The sequence below is a fragment of the Xyrauchen texanus genome, chromosome 18 (assembly GCF_025860055.1).
Source record: "Xyrauchen texanus isolate HMW12.3.18 chromosome 18, RBS_HiC_50CHRs, whole genome shotgun sequence".
NCBI classification, from domain to species: Eukaryota; Metazoa; Chordata; class Actinopteri; order Cypriniformes; family Catostomidae; genus Xyrauchen; species Xyrauchen texanus.
This window is the reverse complement of record NC_068293.1, coordinates 7,334,298-7,355,011: the sequence shown is the minus strand read 5'-3', so window position 1 is coordinate 7,355,011 and position 20,714 is coordinate 7,334,298. Positions and strand designations below refer to the sequence as shown.

The window sequence follows — 20,714 nt, the reverse complement described above, 5'->3', positions numbered from 1 at the left end:
CTTTCAAAATGTTTTTTATACCACTGGGAATAGCGTTGGCTAAAATATCATAATCTTTTAATGACGCCCTAAAATCTAATTTTCTGGAGGGCCTTGGTTTTTGTAATTACCTATATCGACACTGCAGCCCGGACCCGCGTCTTACGTTTCCCGCATCATGCGACTGACCAATACGGACAGTCGGAGCCAATGAAAACCAGTCAGCTATTGGACAGTTGAGACGTCGTTCACACTCAAGCATACCATCCTCAGCAAACAGAAATGTGTTCAAGGGCGGGGCTTGTGTATATCCGGCTGACGCGTTAGTGAGGAAGTAACGAAGGCGGAAGTAATCACAGTGATGTCTGTATACGTTTAGACATTTAAACTGTAACTACATACAGTGGATTTCATTTACAATAATTTATCATTTTTTCAGCTGTTTACGTTTTGAGCCGCTGCTTTTTGTAATCGGATACAACAATGGAGGTTAGTAGCGGGATACTTTACTCTAAAAACATATAAAGTGGTTGAGTTCAGTCAGAAGCTATATATACATTTATTTAAGTCTTCAATTACCAAATGTGTTAATGCGTGAAAATGACTCAAAGTAATTCGATTTATGTCTTTAGTCAATGATCTGTATGTTGCTGTTAACCGTTTGAAAGTGTATATGGTAATGTAATGGTATTAATGATTATCATATTCATATAAAATGGTATTTATTTACATGATTCTTCAAGATGTACTATCGTGCAATCCTTTAGTATTCTTTCTAGAGCATTGTCACTCGTTTGTATTCATTTGTGGTATTAGTTTTTATTCCCTTGATGCATGTCCACAGAACCATGGTATTTGCATGAGACATGTCCTAAAAGGTTTTGCATTGTACCCTGTCCAAAAACAAACAAACATGGTAGAACCATGGTACGTTTTGGTAATTCTTTGTTAGTGTATTAATTGCTTTCACACGAGTTTGCTTATTTTGTCATCACTACTGTATTGCAAGACAATTCAGAGGACCAAAATGAAACTTAAGAGATACAATATACATTGTAGTGCAGTGTGTACATTTGGGTATGAGGTATTTACATTGTTGAAGGATTGTGATCTCGCATAGAAGAGCTTTGATAACTGTACGATTATAATGATATTGTCTCACACTTGCAACAGGAAACAAACCCGGAGTCTGTGATGTCACCATTAGGACAAGCCACAGGCAAATCCAAGGTAATTTTGTCTGATTCGAGGCTAAATCTGGAATAAATTAAAGTAATACATATCTTGCAAAAAATATATAATGTTAATGATTATTGTTGATGTTTTCCTCTTCTATCTTTAAAAAGTTGGATACACTGTCCAAAGAAGACCTGATCAAATTTGCCAAGAAACAGATGGTGGCAATGCAGAAGATGAAATCAAAATGTGCAGGTAAGGTAATATTATTATTATTATTATTATTGTTGTTGTTGTTATTATAATTATTATCTTTTTTTTTTTTAAGATGATTATTTTCAAATGTTTTTCTCTATTTGAACAGATTTGGAGAAGGAAGTTGCAGTGTTTAAACTTGCTCCACAAGCTCCTTCAGATGACTCCATTATCCAGGTTTGTAGGAACACCTCAATGACCAGTGAAGCAGTGTCAGATGTTCACTTTTTAGTTTTTATTTTGGCCTCAATTTTTCCATGAAAATGGCCATAGAAGCTGTCATGGCATAAAAAACAAGCACACTTAGAGAAATTAACTTCTCAGAAGAGACAATATTAAATAACAACTTAATTTTTATAGCACCTTTAGCTATTTAGCATAAAGGGCTTCACAAAACACACACAGTAAAACACTACACGTTCTCATAGTAATAAATGCAAGTCTATGAAAATTAGTTATAAGACTTAAAAACATACACAGATTCAGCAGGCTGTTCCATAATCGCGGCCCTTCACTACAAACACTCTGTCACCTTTAGTTTTGTATGTGGATCTAGAAGCATGCAACAGTTCATGACAAGAAGATCTAAGAGGTCTAACTGTTTCGTAAGGTCTTAAATAAGTTGCTAAATAATCTGGTGCCAAACCGTTGTAGGATATTTGGTACTGATCAATTTAGATTGGAACCATTAAAGTGCCTGCATTCTCACACCATTATATGTCAGGGAATTTAGGGTCTTGAAATATGTGAGATATGAACTAAATTACTACATTACTGTGTAAGGCAATTTATAATGGAATCAGTCGTGTTCGACAACCATTATAAATGAGATAAATGACAAATAACTAGATTTTTTTGTCTGAATAAAATTCTCCACCATTAAAATCGTAATATAACGTCTCGTTGTATCCACACAATCTACTGTAAGGAATTAGCTTTAATAAGTGAATTATGATTAATTCACTAATTGGAGTGATATTATTCTCATGGCTTATTGAAAATAATATCACACGTATTTAGGTACACCTTTGAAGCTAAATATTTCAGAAACAAGGATGAGATTATTTATCAAAATATAGCACAGTCAAATCGTCTTTGAATACAGACAAATGTATTGTTATTCTAAACATAAATCTAATCTAACACGTATATACATGAGACAGGTTGGTGAGAAGAGTGACAGAATGTGAAATAAATGATCAATACAGTGAAAATGAACTTTATGGAGTCTGTTGACAGTACCTTAAGAAACATTTAACCTTATTTGAGTCTACATCGATTTGCTATCGGATTACCCAAAGTATTTAACTAATCCACCAGCACTATGAGCACAATATTGGAGATATACTTGCTGGTCGTGGTGTTTCCTTGCTTTGTTTGTGTTGCTTGGTTCATGGCTCTTGGTCAAAAGTTTGTTCTGTCAGTGTTTTGGACCCCTGTAAGATCAGATAATTATTGTCTGTATGAATGATGAGGTTGGCTTTGAGGAGGCCTTCTCATGGAGGCTGAGAGGCTTCCTCGGGACTTCGAGTCCCGAGCTTCCTGGGACCTCAGATGCCATGGATCTGGTTCTGAAGAGATCCAGAATAGACCACGAGGGAAGAGCCAGAACGAAGTCTGAGCAGTTAGAAGAACAGAGACAAGAGAGGAGAAGAAGAAGAGCGAGAATGTTTTTCCTGTTTGGAAATATTTGAACTGAAATTGGCTGCATCCCCAAAGGTGTCCTGCGCCAATCAGAAGTGACTTTTCAGGTCTACTGGGCTGTCCTTTCCGACAATTGATTTTATGTTCCTTTGTTTCTGAGTCTTACAAATCTCCCGTTCAAAAATAGTGCATATTTAATCATGAACTTTTATATCTTGAGAATGGTACAAGAGTCATGTTATTCCTTGTCATCAGCTTCCTCCATGTAACCAAGTGAGCATTTGCATACCAAATTTTACATTCTTTCATGATTATTATACGTTTAGGTAACAACACATGAAAATCCCTGTTTACAAATCATACTGGTTAATCCCTTGGTTATACAACATTATACACATTTTAAAGAGGTACATCAGACTATAATCACTAATTTGTCAGTTATACAAGTTACCACAGTTCAAAGCAATTGTCAGAATAATCTATCAAGGCTAGGTATTGTGTAAATCGTGGATTTAAATGCATTCTGTACATTTTAGAAGGTTAAATCGGCAAAGTGCTGTGACTTTGTGTAGAATGTTCCTGGATTAAGATGAAATGTGTTAGTATTAGGGTCGTGCAAATCTGATGGTCTTTTAGAAACTTTTCAAGGAAAAGTCTGCTTTAACTCAGTGTGGAACTTCAGAAGGTCATGCTGAGGGGCCTTTCTGACCAATTACCCTTTTTGCTTTAAATTAGGTTGTTTAGAGTGTCTTGACCATTTTATTGTCCAAAGACAGGCCTTCAGTAGGACTGTTAATACTTATATATATATATATATATATATATATATATATATATACTAATACTCCGTTAATTTATGATGTTGAGGAATTCCAGGATTAAAATGTTTGGGTTTTTCCGAGATTCAAATCATGTCGTTTCAATTCTTATTATGTATAATTCTACACCTTGTAATGCCTTAAAATAATTATTAAAATCTTAAATTCAACCCTAAATGAAAACGGTAACCAGTGCAATGAAGCTGAAACTGTATTATTAATATACCTTGTTCAAGTAGATTGCAGCCATGCAAAGGCGAGTTGATTTAAAATTGAAAACGGGGCATTACAATAATCAAGGCCAGATTAAATAAAAGCATGTATAAATTCTCTGCATCCCTAAAACTCAAAACAATTCTCACCTTGGAAATGTTCCTTAACTGATAAAAACAAGACTGAACAAACTTCCTGATGTGATATTCAAATTTTTAATTTGTATCAAAACAGACTTTCTCACTGCCTGCTGAATATTTGGAACCACCTGACTTAAGTCCTGACTCAATCTGACTTTTTTTTTTTTTTTTTTTAAATCATGACCAATTATAACAATCTCCATTTTATCTGTATATAACTGTAGAAAATTACATGTTATTCAATGTTGTATCTTTTTTACAAGAACTGACAAAGTAATGACAGGTTTTTTTAATAATTTCTCAATCTAAAACAATTATGACTTTTACTTAAATTATATCAACATCCAATACATGCAAACCTGTAAAGATATCAACAACAACAACAACAACAAAATAAATGATCTGCTTTTCAATTATACAGTTATTATTATTAATGTATTATGATGGATATTTATTTGATATTCTTCCTGTTTGCATCTGAAAATTAATTTGTATCAATGATTGTGTTGAGCACATGTTTCAGTTTATATCCAGAGAGAAACAGTATTATGGTCTATATTTGAACAGGAGCTGACTGAGAGAATGGACGCCGTACTGCTGGAGAAAGCTGAGACTCAACAAAGTCTGATGTTACTGCGCAAAGAACATGAGGAGCTCAAGAAACAAGCACAGGTGACTTCACATCTATAATGAGTTTAACATTTTTATTTTGCTGTTGAGGATGTAAGGTTTCCTAGTTGCATATTTAATTGAGATCAACCTGAGTAACATATTTTTAACAATGAAAAATCACTGTTGGTGCATACCTCTATGTTGCTCAATCTCTAATTATAACCACTCTAAATACAATTAACGGTCTATATATATATATATATATATATATATATATATATATATATATATATATATATATAGGGAAGAACAGTGCTAACTCATCAAACTTTTTAGTTCAGTGATAAAAAATAAACCTACCCTAAGATATTAAGGCCAGTTTTTGCTTAGCTACATACCTTCAAGTCTAAATTACAAAAAGCTGTGATCAAAGATGCAATTCATTAAACATATGTTTACTTTTTTGACCACTTGCCCCAAAAGCGGGACATTTTGTCACTACCTGGAGTATATTGTCCCAGTGGAACCTGACATAGGTTTCATGTGAACATCATAACATAAACCTCTGCATTAAATATTAGAGTCTTTTCAGTTGTGCTGCAACAATGCTAATAATCGATAATGAAAATAATCAACACATTTTATTATCGATTTGTCTGTTATGTGCGCTGCACATGGAGAAGCTCAATCAGTTACGTTCCTATACAGTTGTGAGAAATTACGGATATTGTCTGTATTTCATAATGTAAAATTTTCATGAATCAAAGTCATGATTTTGCAAAACCACTTGTCATTACCACAAGAGTGTCTCCTGCTGCTTGTAGACATGACTGCATACTGTAGGCTACTGTGGACAATTTAAAAACCATATGTTGTTATATATTGTTATTTACATTTAGGGCTCAAGTCCTTAAAGGACACAGACCCCTATTTTGTTTGTTAGTGTTATTAGAGGCCAAACACTGAAAGTGCGTAGGCACCTATTGTAATAGTTAGTGTTCTTTATATTCTTCCTCTTATTCTTCCGCCATTGATTCTATGGTAGCCCATAGAACCGTATGCGGGAAAGTTCTGAAATTTGGTGCACAGATAGAGGACATTAACTGGAGCAAATTTGGATTCTCTAACTCAAACCTTCTAGCGGAACCAACTACCCAAATTTTACACATGTTTATGCTAATAACGTTTGAACTGTAAGTGCTAGAATCAAAATGCCCTGAAGGTACTCAAAATATTTGGACAGCACGACCACCTGGTCAAAAGTTATACCAAATTTTCATAAAATGATAATAACTTTTGATTACTTTGCTATTGTCATGAGATCAGTCTTGCTACATTGTGATGGTCATGCAGAGAACGTGGATACCAATTATGCCATGATCGATCTTCCTGTCAACCATTTTGAAATACACCATCAGACCATGCTGACAAAAAGTGGATTTCATGTTGAGGGATCAAACCGTTTTTGTTTAACACAACAGTCAATTTGATGGTAAGGTGGTTTTCAGGATCTTTCTCATCAACGCTTTTGCATACTAATATGAAACTTTATATGTGTCATCATGACTGCACCTTGACCACACCATATCAATTTGGTGACAGCGCCACGTGTTGGTCAAAAGTAATACGCTTTTATGTCCCATTGCAATTGGTAATGTTCATGATTTTTCAACCATTTTGCCTAAAATCATGACCAAATTGTTTTAATTATTTTGCCATTGTTTTGGCTAATAATGGTTGATGTTCTTGGCCCTTTAATTGCTGCTTGCAGCTATATTTATTATTATTATTCTGCCATGGGAGTCTATGGCAGCCCATAGAACCATTCATGGGAAAGTAATGACATTTTGCACACAGATAGGGAGAGTGTAAACTGACAACACAGCAAAATTGGAGTGTCTAGCTCAAACCCTTTAGCACCACCAACAGGTCAAAGTTTCACTCATTATGCTAATAACTTTGAACTGTAAGTCCTTGTGACAAAATAAATTTTATTCCTGAGCTCATGCCAAGTTGAAAGCATACCATGGTTTCGCATTGGTGTATCATTATGAAACTCTGTATGTGTTATCAGCACCATGCCCTGAAGGTGCCTGAGAAGTTTGTGTCCAGTGCCACCTAGTGGCCAAAAAATGAAATTTTATAAATTTGTGAGATTATTAAATTTGATGCCGTTGGTCTATTTTCACAAGACTGGTCTCACTATGTTCATGAGGGCTTACCGAGCGCAACAATACCACATATGCAATGGTTCACCTTATGGCCTGTTGCAATTTTGTTGCAAGTTCCGAAAATAATTTAGCGAATTGCTTCTAGGCCATTCGTCTGATCAGAACCAAACTACCGCCAGTAAAATTGCTCTAAGCAAGTTCTTTGAGGTAATAAGGAGGATAGCAAAATTTTGATTATAAGTGACACAAACAAGCTGACGAAATTAAAAGTTCTAAAAGCTCTTAAACTGAATGAGATATTTTCACCAAATTTGACCTAATTATATAAGGGCTCAATCTGAAAACACACAGAAAAAGTTGCAGGGCTTGGCCACTTGGTGGCGGTATAACAGGAAATAACGTGAAAGTGACTCTAACTACGTAGCCATTGGTCAGACTGACTTCAAAATTGGCAAGCCGTGTCTTTGTGCTCATGGTCAACAATGGCAATTCTGGCAGTCGCGTATCTTGAGATACATAGCCACCATTGGCCAATAAATAGTGAATTTTATTCTGAGCACGCCATACAGTTGTCAAGGCTGTATCTTGGCAACACTTTGGCCTATTAAAACTAAACTTGTTACATGTGATAGCCATCATACCCTGATGGTACCTGAGCAGTTTTGGAACAGTGCCACCTACTGGACAAGAATTGTGAAAATTTGTTATTTTTAGATATTTTTAAAATGGATGTTTTTTTTAATCATTGAAAGCTTACTTTTTCGAACTCCTACATCGTTCATCAGACTTTAACTTAAAACCTGTTATGATAATTCTTTGGCTGCTCATGCTGCCAATAATGGGCTTGACCCCGGTATTGGTGCTTGCTGCTATATTGTTTTTTTTTTATTTTAACTTTTTTTTTTTTATATATAATTCATATTATTTATAAAGAAATGTTAATAAAATAGGAAGTACAATTTTACTTATGTATTTGATCAACTGAAGAGATAATTGAAAATGTATCAAGTAATTGTTAGTTGTAGCCCTACTTTTTAGCTAAATGTAAAAAGTGAAAACATTATGAAGCACAAAACAATTAATAAAGCAATAAAACTGCCAAACATAACATACTATTACAAATATTAAAACATTGTTTTAGCTAGCAAATATTTATACACTTATGACAATATGGCCAGACCTGACTTTCATGATATTACCTGTTTCCTAAGAACACACAAACCTTTCAGTGAAACATCTGCCTTCACAATAAAGTTGGCCCTTGCCTGAATGTATGCCAGTGTTGTTTTATTTTTATTTTTTATTTTTGTGCATGTTTTGCCTAAGAGCTATAACTACAATATTGATGTTAGTGAAAATATACTTTTGGAGGGTAGAATTCACAAAAATATTGAAGATTAAGAGGGCTTTGAATTAGGTGTTTGAAACTTCACACAAAACCTCTACTAGAGAAAACACATATTTGCACCAATTTACTTTTGACTCAAAGTCTTACTGTAAATGTGGTCTCAGAAAAAAAACTCCAACAATTATTAACTTCAAATTTTGTTTTTCATATTTAGCAGTACCAGTAAATCAGTCATTCATGAATTAGCAAACTTAAAGCCCTTTGGAAGAATTTTACATAATGCTACTTTAAGACTGCTGCACTATTGGACATGCATACAATCCCCCTAAAGCAGATCTGTACATGTGGTTCTTGGGACGAGGATGGTTTAAGAGTAAAAACGTTTATAGCACGCTGCAGTGAAACCAGCTAATATGCATACAACTCAGGCAGTTTAAATGCTAGACAAACAAGGTGTACGCTAGTTGATTGGCTAACAGATTACATGTCAAAGGACCTGTCAGCTTGCACCATGTAGAGTTTCATGACTGAACTTAAAATAATTTCAAATGTATTTACAGGACACAATCGAAAGTTTAGCAGCTCTTAAGGCACAACTGGAAACAAAAAATAAGGAGTGTGCAGAAATGCAGAAGCACACGACTGAACTCACTGCAACCTTTGAGGCCACATGTCATGATTATCAGTCCAAGATATCTCAAATTCAAAAAGAGCTAGAAGAAGCCAAATATCAATTGACAACTGAGATCGAAACCCTCAAAGATTCTCACCAGAGCAGTCTCACAGAATCCCAGCAGGAGATTGAGAATCTACAGCAGGAAATGGAAAGGCTGAGCAAACAGTATGAAGATGATGTCCGAGACCTGGAGGAGCAGCTGGAGTTGAATGCAGCGGCCTTCGAAAGGGAGAGAGAGCGACTACTTTTGCTTCAGGAAGAGCTTACAGAGCAGCTGTCATTGAAGGAGGGTTTCCTCCAGGATGTTCAAGAGGAAGAAGAGGACGCTAGTAGAGCGGGGGCTCTGAAAGATTCAGGAAGTTCAAACATATCCGACTTCCCAGCATCAGATGACTCTAGCGATGAAGCTGGTATGCTAAAGATGGCACTGGAAGATCTACAGTCTCATAACGTCATGCTTCAGGAGGAGCTTACGTTTCTTAGAAATGTGAAATTGGAGCTGGAGTCTGAGCTGAAGCAGGTGAGAGATGAGTTCTCATTGGAAAAGGATGATCTAGAGTTCAGAATTAATGAGCTTCAAATGAACAAAGATGATGGTGATACGTCTGTGGACAAGAGTGGAAAAAGATACAGTATATCTGAAGTACAGCATTATCAAGAAGTCCAGACCTTTGAAGAACCAAAGGAATCAGAAGCCTGCCTTACCTCCAGTGCTGAAACACAAACAGAAGAAGACATTCCTCATGTCGACAACCTGCAAAACAGATGCAGACCTCCAGCTGAAGTGTTTAAGCATACAAAGAACATACAAACAAATGAGGAAATGGATTTACAAGACATAACAGAACAGTTCATAAAGCAGTATAAAACCATGAAGGAACAAACCACAGTTTCTGTTGAGGCTCTGCAGGAGAAACTTCAAAATGTCTTCCAGCAGAGGGACGATTTGTTGGAACAACTTCTAAAAGCTGAAGAAACAGTGGAACCAGTAGAGCAAAAGATGTCATTTGAGGACCTAAAGAAGGAAAATAAAGAAATTCTGGTGCACCTGCAACACAAGGAGGCTCTTATCCTAGAGTTTATGGAGATACTCAAATTCGTGGATAAGACACATGAGGAATCCAAAAGTGAACATGTGGACAATGCACTGTTGTTGATAACTGCAGAAAAGGATGAGCAAATAAAGACGCTTAAGGAGGAGGTCTCTTTTTTTCAAACCAGAGAGGAAGAGTGCCAAGAGAACAACAGACTTCTCAAATTCCAAATCTTGTCTTTGTCGGAAGAGAGGGACACCCTACAGAACAATATGGATGCTTGTCGAGAACAACTTTCTGAAATACTCGAGCAGAATTTCTCTAAGACTGAGGCTCATGGGACAGCTGATATCTTGACTTTAATCAACCATCTCTTGACTAAAGCTCAGGAGGAGAAAGCAATCTTAATCCGACAGTTTGATGAAAGGGTTGAGCAGTTTACAGTGGAGTTGGAGAGTGTGAGGCAGTTGGGTGAGGAGCAGAGTGCTGAGCTGCAGGCACACATTGATGACCTCAACCGAGAGAAGGACCTGCTGAAGACCAATTTGGGTGATGTGGTTTTAGATACTGAGGGATTGCAGAAGGACCTGAGTGAAATGCAGGTCATGAATGAAAAGCTCGGTGTTGAAAACCAGGGCCTTATCAATCAGGTGGCTGACTTAAGCAGGAGCCTTAATGAAAAGCTCGGTGTTGAAAACCAGGGCCTTATCAATCAGGTGGCTGACTTAAGCAGGAGCCTTGAAGAAAAACAACAGGAAGAAAAATGTAGGTCAGAAGAAATTGATGCACTAGCTGATGAGATGAAGGAACTGCAGCAGAGAATTTCTGATAGAGATGCACTCATATCACAGCTAAAGGATGAAATTGGACTCTTGCAGGTAATGTGTGCTCTTGGACTTTTTGAGATGTCTGATCAGATGTCAACATTCTAGGTTTTCTTCAACTTCAGGCAATTTTCTGTTATCCCTCCCCCTCTTCTTACTCCTCATTCCTCCTCTTCTTTCTTATTCTTCTTCTTACTCCTCAATATTCTTCTTCTTACTCCTCATTCCTCCTCTTCTTTCTTCTTCTTCTTCTTACTCCTCAATCCTCTTCTTCTTACTCCTCAATCCTCTTATTCTTCTTACTCCTCATACCTCTTATTCTTCTTCTTACTCCTCATTCCTCTTCTTTCTTATTCTTCTTCTTACTCCTCATACCTCTTATTCTTCTTCTTACTCCTCATTGCTCTTCTTCTTTCTTAGTCTTCTTCTTACTCAATCCTCTCTTCTTACTCCTCAATCCTCTTCTTCTTTCTTATTCTTCTTCTTACTCCTCAATCCTCTTCTTTCTTATTCTTCTTCTTACTCCTCATACCTCTTATTCTTCTTCTTACTCCTCATTGCTCTTCTTCTTTCTTATTCTTCTTCTTACTTAATCCTCTTCTTCTTACTCCTCAATCCTCTTCTTCTTTCTTATTCTTTTTACTCCTCAATCCTCTTCTTCTTTCTTATTCTTCTTACTCCTCAATCCTCTTCTTCTTTCTTATTCTTCTTCTTACTCCTCAATCCTCTTCTTCTTTCTTATTCTTTTTACTCCTCAATCCTCTTCTTCTTTCTTCTTCTTACTCCTCAATCCTCTTCTTCTTACTCCTCATTCCTCCTCTTCTTTCTTCTTCTTACTCCTGAATCCTCCTCTTCTTCTTTTTTATTGTTCTTCTTACTCCTCAATATTCTTCTTCTTACTCCTGAATCCTCTTCTTCTTTTTTCTTCTTCTTCTTTTTTATTCTTCTTACTCCTCATTCCTCTTTTTCTTTCTTATTCTTCTTCTACTTTCTTATTCTTCTTCTTACTCCTCAATCCTCCTCTTCTTTCTTCTTCTTACTCCTCAATCCTCCTCTTCTTTCTTATTCTTCTTACTCCTCATTCCTCTTCTTCTTTCTTATTCTTCTTACTCCTTACTCATCCTTCTTTTCTTCTTACTACTTTTTTATCTCAATCTTCTCTTCTTCCTCCTCATCTTCATCTTATCTCACTTGTCACTTTTCCTCCATCTTCTTACTCCTCCTTCATTGTCTTCTTCGTCGTCGTCTTCTGCACTTATAACTTGTGAGCAGAATATTTATTTATTGGCCGTTTTTCACCATATTACACAAATTGTGAAAATATTATTTAATTATGTCTATTTAGGACACCTTAATCATTAGCAATACAGAATTTGAGATGTGCTGGAAGTGAAATTGTGGTGTGGTGGAAATTTGTATGACTTTCAGAAAGAAATGGCAAAAAATAAAATGAATCTCCTGTGATGCATGCACATACACTATTGAACATTGCAAGTAAACAAATTGAAAATGATTGAGAGTGTGAAAAAATGTCTTACGAAAACTTTACTTTCTAGATGTCCACAGTGCCCAAAGTTGGAAAATACCCCAAAATATAAAAACAAAGTGAACAAGTAAATTAACAGAAAAATTACTCAGCAAAATGGAACAGTGACCTCTCATGTTTCTGACTTTATATTTTCAGATGAGCAAAGAGTCACCAGTCTCTAAAGAAAATGACAATATGAAAGACTTATCTGATAAAATAGGTATGCTCATATTACAGCTGTACCATGCAGTTTATCATGAGTGAACTTTCAGTTGCAGTTACAATTTTGATGTCACATTAAAATTGTAACTGTAACTGAATGACTGAATGTTTTCCATGTTTCATGTTCTTTTACCGGAATATTGTGTTGTCTAGAAATCCTGGAGAAGGAAAGCAAAGATAAAGATGAACGCATGAATAAAATCAAAGCTGTTGCTGTGAAAGCTAAAAAAGAGCTGGACAACAGCAAGAAAGAGGTTTGACGTGTGTTAAATCTTTAAGGCTTGTGTCAGATATACAGTTACCTTTATATCTTCTAGAGCTTGTGCTGTCCATACAAGTTCTGTTTGTTTTCCAGGTTGTCACTCTGAGAGAGGAAGTGGATATGCTGAAGGCTGATCGCGACAAATTATCCAGATCCATGAAGGATATCATCCATGGTGCTGAAGACTATAAGGTGTTGAGTTAGAGGACTTTGACTACAGCGTGGGGAAATTACAAACAATGTCTTTTTAAATGAAGTTATTGTACTCAGAACTCATTGTTATCAATTATTCTCATTATAATGAATGCAAAATCATTTTCAGAATTTGATGGTGGATTATGACAAGCAGACAGAGTTGCTGGATAAAGAGAAAGAGAAGCTAGAACAGGTGGAGAAACACAATGAAGATTTAACCAAACGTCTGCAAAATGCAATTCAACAGGTACTCCACTACCTCATGACATTACATTCATAGTACTCATTAGACACACAAACTCACATGACAGCCATTCAGCACTCCTGTTAATTAAACAGAGGCCCTAGAAAGTATTTGAACACTTGAGCCACATTTAAAACAATGTTAGATTGTCATTGTATTAGATAAGAAAATATTAAGTTGTATATTAATATACAAGTGTCATTTATTTCAAAGAAAGCTGCTTATGCACATAACAAAACATTTCACACAATTATGTTTTTGTTTCAAATGATAAAACAAAAGAGAGAGATAAGTATTTTGACAATTTGTGGTTGTCAAACGTTAGTGGAAGATTACCCTTGTGACATTTAATCACATGCAGGATATGAATTATGGATATCTATAATTCAGTATTCACTAGTTAAAGCTGTACTACAGATATTGTGCTCTTAAGTGATATCAGTGATTGCAACTTAAAATTACAAGCAATTTGTCGAAGAACACTTTACGCCAGTCGTGTTTCGGCACTGTTCTTTTGCACGGATGAATCTCTTGCCTGGACATCACCTGTGTATGATCATGAGTGGGAGATATTTACGTAGATCCAGAGTCATTTGTTGTATTTTCAATGTTGATTATTATGTTGTTCTATTAAACATTTAAAACTGAAATATTACTTTCTTTGATAAAGATAAACAACACTTGTATTTGCATATTTTGAATTAATTAATACATTTTTCAAATATAGTGCTTTTCTGACACTACACTCAAGGTGCATTTATATTGATAACAAACCACCACCAGTTACCAGCATACTTTTAATATGATCATTCAAGTGTTATATCTACTATTAATGTTTGCATTATACTACTCGTGATATGGTTCATACAAGTTCAACTGAAGACTTGTATTATATTGTAAAGACGTTGATAATGGAAGTAAAACTGTTATACTGAAATAGCATGTCTATGCATTGCACACAATAACACTGTAAACTAAAAACATAAAACGATGGTTTAATAAACCCTGATAATGGGGAAAAATTATATGCATAAATTTGCAGTATAAAAATTACAATAATACATTTAATTAATCATTTTTTTTAGCAGTAAAGTTATAATAGAGAGATTGTTACACACTAAACAAATAAATATGTACATTAATGAGCTATGAAATCGGTAAATTTTAAATCACTTGAGATGATAATACAGTGTAAACAGACAGACTCTCTGCGAAAAGGACAATAAGCAATAGCTTGTGCGTTTTGGAGACTGGGGCAAAAGAAATGAGAGAACAGCGGCACACACACTCTTAGGGAACCTGGAAAGTTGAAGTCAGAAGTTTACATACACTTAGGTTGAAATCATTCAAACTCATTTTTAACCACTCCACAGATTTCATATTAGCAAACTATAGTTTTGGGAAGTCATTTAGGACATCTACTTTGTGCATGACACAAGTAATTTTTCATCAATTGTTTACAGACAGTCTGTTTCAATATTAAGTGACTTAATCAGAATTCCAGTGGGTCAGAAGTTTACATACACTAAGTTAACTGTGCCTTTAAGCAGCTTGGAAATTTCCAGAAAATGATGTCAAGCATTTAGACAATTAGCCAATTAGCTTCTGATTGGAGGTGTATCTGTGGATGTATTTTAAGGCCTTCCTTCAAACTCAGTGCCTTTTGCTTGACATCATGGGAAAATAAAAAGAAGTTTGGTTCGTCCTTGGGAGCAATTTCCAAACACCTGAAGGTACCACGTCCAACTGTACAAACAATAGTATGCAAGTATAAACACCATGGGACCACGCAGCCATCATACCGCTCAGGAAGGAGACACATTTTGTTTCCTTGACATTAATGTAGTTTGGTACGAAAAGTGCAATCCCAGAACAACAGTAAATTACCTTGTGAAGATGCTGGAGGAAACAGGTAGACAAGTATCTATATCCACAGTAAAACAAGTCCTATATCATCATAACATGAAGGGCTGCTCAGGCAAGGAAGAAGCCACTGCTCCAAAACCACCATAAAAAAGCCAGACTACACTTTGAAAGTGCACAAGGGGACAAAGATCTTACTATTTGGTGAAATGTCTTCTGGTCTGATTAAACAAAAATGTAACTGTTTGGCCATAATGACCATCGTTATGTTTGGAGGAAAAAGGTTGAGGCTTGCAAGCCGAACAACACCATCCCAACCGTGAAGCATAGGGGCGTCAGCATCATGTGGTGGGGGCGATTTGCTGCAGGAGCATAGATGGCATCATGCGGAAGGACAATTATGTGGCTATATTGAAGCAAAATCTCAAGACATCAGCCAGGAAGTTAAAGCTTGATCACAAATGGGTCTTCCAAATGGACAATGACACCAAGCATACTGCCAAAGTTGTGGCAAAATGGTTTAAGGACAACAAAGTCAAGGTATTGGATTGGTCATCACAAAGCCCTGACCTCAATCTGTGGGCATAATTGAAAAAGTGTGTGCAGGCAAGAAGGCTTACAAACCTGACTCAGTGACAACGGTTCTGTCTGGAGGAATGGGACAAAATTCCAGCAACTTATTGTGAGAAGTTTGTGGATGCTTCCCAAAATGTTTGACCCAAGTTAAACAATTTAAAGGCAATGCTAACAAATACTAACAAAGTGAATGTAAACTTCTGACACTCTGGGAATGTGATGAAAGAAATAAAAGCTGAAATAAATCCTCTCTACTATTATTCTGGCATTTCACATTCTTAAAATAAAATAGTGATCCTAACTGACCAAAGACAGGGAATGTTTTCTATGATTAAATGTCAGGAATTGTGTAAAACTGAGTTTCAGTGTATTTGGCTAAAGTGCATGTATACTTCTGACTTCAAATTTATACAGCAATATTATAAAATACCCAGAAGTCATGCATATTAGTGAACATGTTATAGTAGATTCAACGGACAATGTAGATGTATCATGATCAGTTAACACATGAGCATTGTTCAATTTATACGAGCATTACAACCAATATAAGCTTCAACAACCTTACCAGACAACATATCCAAGCATTATAGAAAATAAAGAACTTTGCCAAACAGTTTATAGATGAACATCAATCCATACTGCAGAGATGCTGTCCTGAACTGTGTGACAGTGACTGGCTGAACTGAACAGTGTAGATTCCCCAGCTGGTATTTTATCCTGTGTTATGGACATGACGCAAGGATGAATGACATAAACCTGCATTTTCACTAGTAGAATTTCACAATGTTCTGTCATTCACTCCTGTTCAAAACACAATTTCAGATATGTAGCTCTTACTAGTAAAAATGAAACTTATCATTGTTTTCCAGTATACCATAGAAACATGTGAAAAATAATCTACAAATACTGAAGCAGCAAACTTTGCAAAACACAAAATGTATGTCACTGCCAATCCTTTTGGCCATGGCTGCACGTTATGTAGTATACCGTAGTTTTTTTTACTATTGCAAACATCATTACTGATAACAAGAATTAGCATTGTAACTTGTGTAACATGAATTATGTTATCCTGCATGTGGTCAAATGTCAAAAGGGCTTGCCATATTTCATGTGATTAGTAAATGTCCATAGTAAATGTGATTAACTATACCTGCGAGAGGTATTTTGGGTTCTTGGCATTCAAGAAGAATTTCACCAGTATTCTTTGAATGTGAATTGAGTGCTTGTTTTGTGTGACTGCCAGCATGAGCTGTTGTCGTCTGAGCGAGAGGATCTGACGGCTCGTCTTGAGATGCTGCAGAGTAACGTCACACAGCTGGAGTCACAGATAGTGGACATGCAGAGGGTTAAATGTGGGCTGGAGAAGGAGCTTGAGGCAGAGAAGCTTTTAAGAGAGCAGAAGTTTAAGGTACAGACAGACATCTCTGACCTCTTTCACTAAACCCTGCTGGGTTATAATGTTTGATGCACCTGAGTTTTAACAGCACTGGCATTGTAAATTCATGATGTTTTCTCTTGTTTTTTTACGGATGTATTTGTGTGTACTTCACGGCAGGAGCATCAGTGTGTTGTGAGGGAGATGGAGGAGCTTCAAGCTCAGCTCAGCAAACACAAACATCAGCTACAACAAACCGCTCAAGAACTCGAGCAGCTCAGAAAGGCATGTTCTAAAACAAGAACCTCTGAAATCCTGGTGTTTGTTATTGAGCATTTCTCCATGTTCTAGGACAAGTCCTCTAAAATGTAGCAACCTGATATAGCTGTAGAGATGCCACATCCATGCAGCTGTCAAAGTTTTACTTACCCTGGAGGTTGATTGGATCCATTTGGCTAAACTTGTTTAGGTTATTTTATTCAGGTGTATCACCACCAAATCAAAAGGAAAAAATACAAAATGTATTTTTGGCTAAGAGAAAATGAAGCCCAATTTTAGGAACAATAACGCCTGATTTACATTGCATGCCAAAGCAGTGTGTAAGCAGAGCAGAAGCAGTGCTTCACGACAACTTTCGCTGCTTGTGCTTTTACACCAACAGCGTTATAAAATGGTTATCAGGAGTGAGCTATTGATAAATATTACAAGCTTGATCGTCATGAAATTGTATTCAAAAGATGCTGGTGTAATCTAATATAGTCTTGTAGAATTATTTCATGTAGTGACAGCCAACACTAGAAACGCTGTCGTTTCAAACATCATTCAAAGGGGAGGGGGAGGATGATAAACCTGAACAACACAGGAAGGTTTGATTTCTCAGGTTGGCTCTTAATAATATAGTCAGAAAGCAATATGTACAACCATTGAGTTGCGATATCTGTTTGTTCAAACACCAGACAAAAGTCTTGAAATAATGCTTATAAGTTGTCATCAATCGTCAATAAAAGACTGCTCTTCTCACACTACACTTCTGCCACTCTGATATTGCTTCCGATGTAAATGCAGTAATTCGATAGCATGAGCGGTGAAAAGAATACACACTTCTTCTGCCCCGCTTCACTGTGCAGTGTACAATGGGTGTAAGTTGTGTATGCTGACGTTATTTCATGAAAATTAAGCACAGTTCCCCCCTAAATTGTAATTTCTGTAATGAATCCAAATGTTTACTTTATTCCAAATGCTTTTTTAGGGGTTCAAGCTTGAAGCTTTAGGGTTTCACATTTATTATTATTTTGGCCATTTTTACTTAAAGGAATATTCCACTTCATTACAAAAAATTATTTCGACTTCACTTCATTTGTAAGTGCTTCACTGTAACCTTGATTTTTGCTTCTACTTTTTAAAGGAGGTATGAGTTGAAATCATTTTTGTGGTAATCGGCATAATACCACACATGTTGTCGATTCAGCTTAAATTTTATTGAACCCGGAATATTCCTTTAAATGGCTGTAACTCTTGATCAGAATGTAATATTTTCGCCAAATTTGGAACACTTGTGTAAGGGGTCAATCTGAGAACACCTGATAAAAAATAATAGCGCTATTCAGTATATATACAGTATAAATTACTGTAACTATGGGATTATGCGATCAGAACGAAACTGTGGGCCTCTTTGACTCTTGACCCCAGTGCAAAATCTGGTTTCAATGCGTTTTCGCATTTTACGTGCTTATAAATAGTTCTATATTCTGCAGTGTTTCACACAGACACAAATTATTCATATCCTCATTCTGAACAACTTTGCCTCAAGAACCATTAGTGTCAGTCAAATCATTTATAATTGTATTATTTTAAAAACTACTTTTCAAATGTAAATAAACCATTACCTCTAAAATGTTAACACAAATCTCATAAGTTTCAGAAAATGGCTACAACACAAACAATATTTCATACATTATATTACACTATTTTATTGGGATTTAAGTTCTGTTTAATTATTACTGTTTGTATATGATCAGTACATCAACATTAACAGGGTTATGCTGCTGGTATGTTTGATCCAGCAATACAAACAGCTGCCACTTTAGCTCAAAGTGTGCGGGATTTTGACAAGGGCTTTGGTTTGCCTCTCTACTGGTTACAGTGTCATCATTTGGAAAATAAAACAATACAGTCAACATTAACTATTTTACAAAGTAAAACATTGCATTCATAAACAAAATATGACAAACATCAAACTAATTCATGTTTAGAATTAGATACAGTGTGACATTCTAACATGTTGTCATTGTCAATTTCATCCATCATGTGGGGTTGTAGGACGCTCAGCAGAACTCATTAATGGACATGGAGATGGCAGACTATGAAAAACTGGTGAAGGAACTCAATCACAAACTCAGTGAGAGAGACAGACAGATTGAAGAGCATCAGACTCAAGCTCAAACACACAAGCAGCGAGAGCAGCGACTCAATGAGGAGATCGGTATGACTGAGAGTGTAATCTGTTCATGTTTTGACCTGTGTGTGTGTGTTCTGTTGTAATGTACATGAAACAGATTCCCTCAAGCTGTACAGGATGAAGGCTGATGAATCTCATTATATCATGTTCTCTCAGAGTCTCTGAAGTCACTGGTGGATCAGACAGAAGATAAAGCCTCCAGGATGAAACAACTGCTGATCAAAACGAAAAAAGATCTGGGAGACGCAAAGCAAAAAGTGAGTCTTTTCAATGAGTACATCCAACCCATCTGCTTCCTGTTGTACACCAAGTATTTGTTGTTTATCCCCTTATTGGATAGTTCACCCAAAAATGAAAATTCTCTCATGATTTACTCATGCTATCCCAGATGTGATGCTGAACTCAAATGACAATATTTAGAAGAATATCTCCGCTCAGTAGGTCCACATAATGCTAGTGAATGGGTACCAAAATTTTGAAGCCCCATAATCCACATAAGGGCAACATAAAAGTGAATTCATAAGTAAGTCGATTTTTAAACTCTCCACCCCTCCTTCAGTGAAACATGATCTCTGATACCCAACAAAGACAAACGTCTCATGTGTGCTCGGATCAATGCTTCTTTAAGCCCCAAGTAGCCACATAATCTATCAACTCTTACCTTTGGCTGTCGTCTTCACTTTCTGCTTGTCTGTGAACTTGCTTGGGTAAATATTCCAATGTTACGTCTCGTATGTCCAGAACAAAAAATGCAGTCAAGCAGAAAAAACACGATAAACAAATTAGCAAGGGTGTAAAGTAATGAATTACAAATACTCACGTTACTGTAATTAAGTAGGTTTTTTGCAGGAATTGTACGTTAAGTAGTTTAAAAATTGTATACTTTTACTTGAGTGCATTTTAAGTGCTGTAACTGTACTTTTAATGGGCTTTGACTCCCGTCAAATCAAATCACACATAAAAAACTTGTACAGCAGCTGTAGATCAGGCGCCAACTGTTATGGCAACATGCTGGTTATGGATGTGGAGGATGCCTCCAACACAGTTCAACACCTGAACATCATGCCCACACCTGAAACGGCTTTTCGCAGTGAAAAAGGC

General features: G+C 36.2%; 1 protein-coding gene across 1 annotated transcript in view; it reads left to right on the top strand.

Annotated features, from left to right (window-relative positions):
- Window positions 1–316: 316 nt before the first annotated feature.
- LOC127659258 (GRIP and coiled-coil domain-containing protein 2) overlaps window positions 317–20,714 on the top strand; it is a 38,975-nt gene continuing 18,577 nt past the window's right edge. The window contains exons 1-14 of the mRNA XM_052148996.1: window positions 317–468; window positions 1,153–1,209; window positions 1,326–1,410; window positions 1,520–1,587; window positions 4,793–4,897; window positions 8,917–10,944; window positions 12,575–12,638; window positions 12,794–12,894; window positions 12,996–13,094; window positions 13,225–13,344; window positions 17,024–17,188; window positions 17,336–17,440; window positions 19,475–19,637; window positions 19,770–19,870. Coding sequence (XP_052004956.1) covers window positions 463–468; window positions 1,153–1,209; window positions 1,326–1,410; window positions 1,520–1,587; window positions 4,793–4,897; window positions 8,917–10,944; window positions 12,575–12,638; window positions 12,794–12,894; window positions 12,996–13,094; window positions 13,225–13,344; window positions 17,024–17,188; window positions 17,336–17,440; window positions 19,475–19,637; window positions 19,770–19,870 — 3,267 coding nt within the window. The 5' untranslated portion in view covers window positions 317–462. The remainder of the gene's footprint in view (window positions 469–1,152; window positions 1,210–1,325; window positions 1,411–1,519; window positions 1,588–4,792; window positions 4,898–8,916; window positions 10,945–12,574; window positions 12,639–12,793; window positions 12,895–12,995; window positions 13,095–13,224; window positions 13,345–17,023; window positions 17,189–17,335; window positions 17,441–19,474; window positions 19,638–19,769; window positions 19,871–20,714) is intronic.